At 31.5% G+C, this 1,364-nt stretch overlaps 1 protein-coding gene across 1 annotated transcript in view; it reads right to left on the bottom strand.

Moving 5' to 3' along the window:
• Positions 1,014-1,364, bottom strand: part of LOC105159832 (thioredoxin reductase NTRC) — a 6,294-nt gene continuing 5,943 nt past the window's right edge. Inside the window, exon 10 of the mRNA XM_011077035.2 lies at positions 1,014-1,280. Coding sequence (XP_011075337.1) covers positions 1,220-1,280 — 61 coding nt within the window. The 3' untranslated portion in view covers positions 1,014-1,219. The remainder of the gene's footprint in view (positions 1,281-1,364) is intronic.

Below are 1,364 nucleotides of genomic sequence, written 5' to 3'. Positions count from 1 at the left end.
AATTATAATTATAATTTTTTTTAAAAAATAATATAATTTCATATCTTTAGAGAGGGTCCACATCTAATTAACCACTTTTTTATTTTGGACTGAAGTCCCCTATGGATCAAATTTTTGTAGGTATAACAGCCTTGGTCGCTTCTCCAATGTCGGATTATTGTAAAATTGCCGACGACAGAGACAAAAAGACTACTAAATCAGTGGTAAATATAAGTAAATAAGTGGTAAATATTAATTATCTATTAATTTTGCTAAATTCTATTTAATAATTTAATCTTTTTCTTTCTATTGGAAAAGAGTTGAGATAGTTAAGTACTTTGGCAGAAAAAGATAATTGTAATTTTTATTACGACATACACGATTCACCCAACGATTAAATCAGTGACCATTGACCCAATCATTTTTCCAGTTCAATAAACGGTCCAGATTTTAGAACATTGCATCAAAGTCATGGGGTGAATTACACCATTTGAAAATTGGAATTTTGACTATTTCTAAGTATATGACTCGTCGTCGCTATATGAATTTTGGAATTTTGGAAGATCATCTAATTGTAAAATCTCTAAACATGAAAATTGCTACATGCAATTGAATACCATGACTTGAAAGTAAAGAATAATGGAAGTAAAAATTAGACTCAAAGAATACCTAGCTGCTTGCCTCCTTGTTCAAAATTCTATGTCGATCCCTTGCAATCAACCTATATTCTATGGATACAATACAAATGCGAGGATGTGGCCAATCACATCATAAGTATAATATGATTTGAATACACTAATTAAAATACATAATTCTATTATAACTTGGGGAAAATACTATAAAGACACAACACGTAGCAATTTATGTAATGAGTACATATTATAATTGGTCCTTTAAAATCACTTGAGTCATTCATTTCTTGAAGTTGACATTCCCAAATTTTAGTTTTAGTCTCATATTGGTGATTGGTCCATGAAAATGTGGTCGGATTTTGAGTTTGTGGAGGGTAAATTCAGAACTGATTGGGGAAGCCATTGGAAAAATACAAACATGCTTCTTTGAGACTATTCTGAATGTACAATCTCATTATTTTGAGGATAATATGGGGAATTACAAGCATATCTGAATACAATTTTACATATCAAAATTGAATTGCATGTTTAATGAATTGATAGAAGTAGGTACCTGGGCGATTGAAGGAACAGAGACGAAGCTCAGTTTTCACTCGTCCAGCAAGGGATTATTTGTTCGCTTCGATGAATTCTCTATACTCTTTCTTCATTTTGACACCCGATACGGTCCTGCAGATTAAAGTCAAAAGTTTGGTATCAACTTGTATTTTCTGGAACAACTTTCTAGTGATTTGTAATACAGTTAACAACTGC

This window comes from Sesamum indicum, linkage group LG4 (assembly GCF_000512975.1).
Source record: "Sesamum indicum cultivar Zhongzhi No. 13 linkage group LG4, S_indicum_v1.0, whole genome shotgun sequence".
In the NCBI taxonomy this organism is placed as follows: Eukaryota; Viridiplantae; Streptophyta; class Magnoliopsida; order Lamiales; family Pedaliaceae; genus Sesamum; species Sesamum indicum.
Note: the sequence above shows the minus strand (reverse complement) of the source record. Positions and strands in the feature narration are given on the sequence as shown.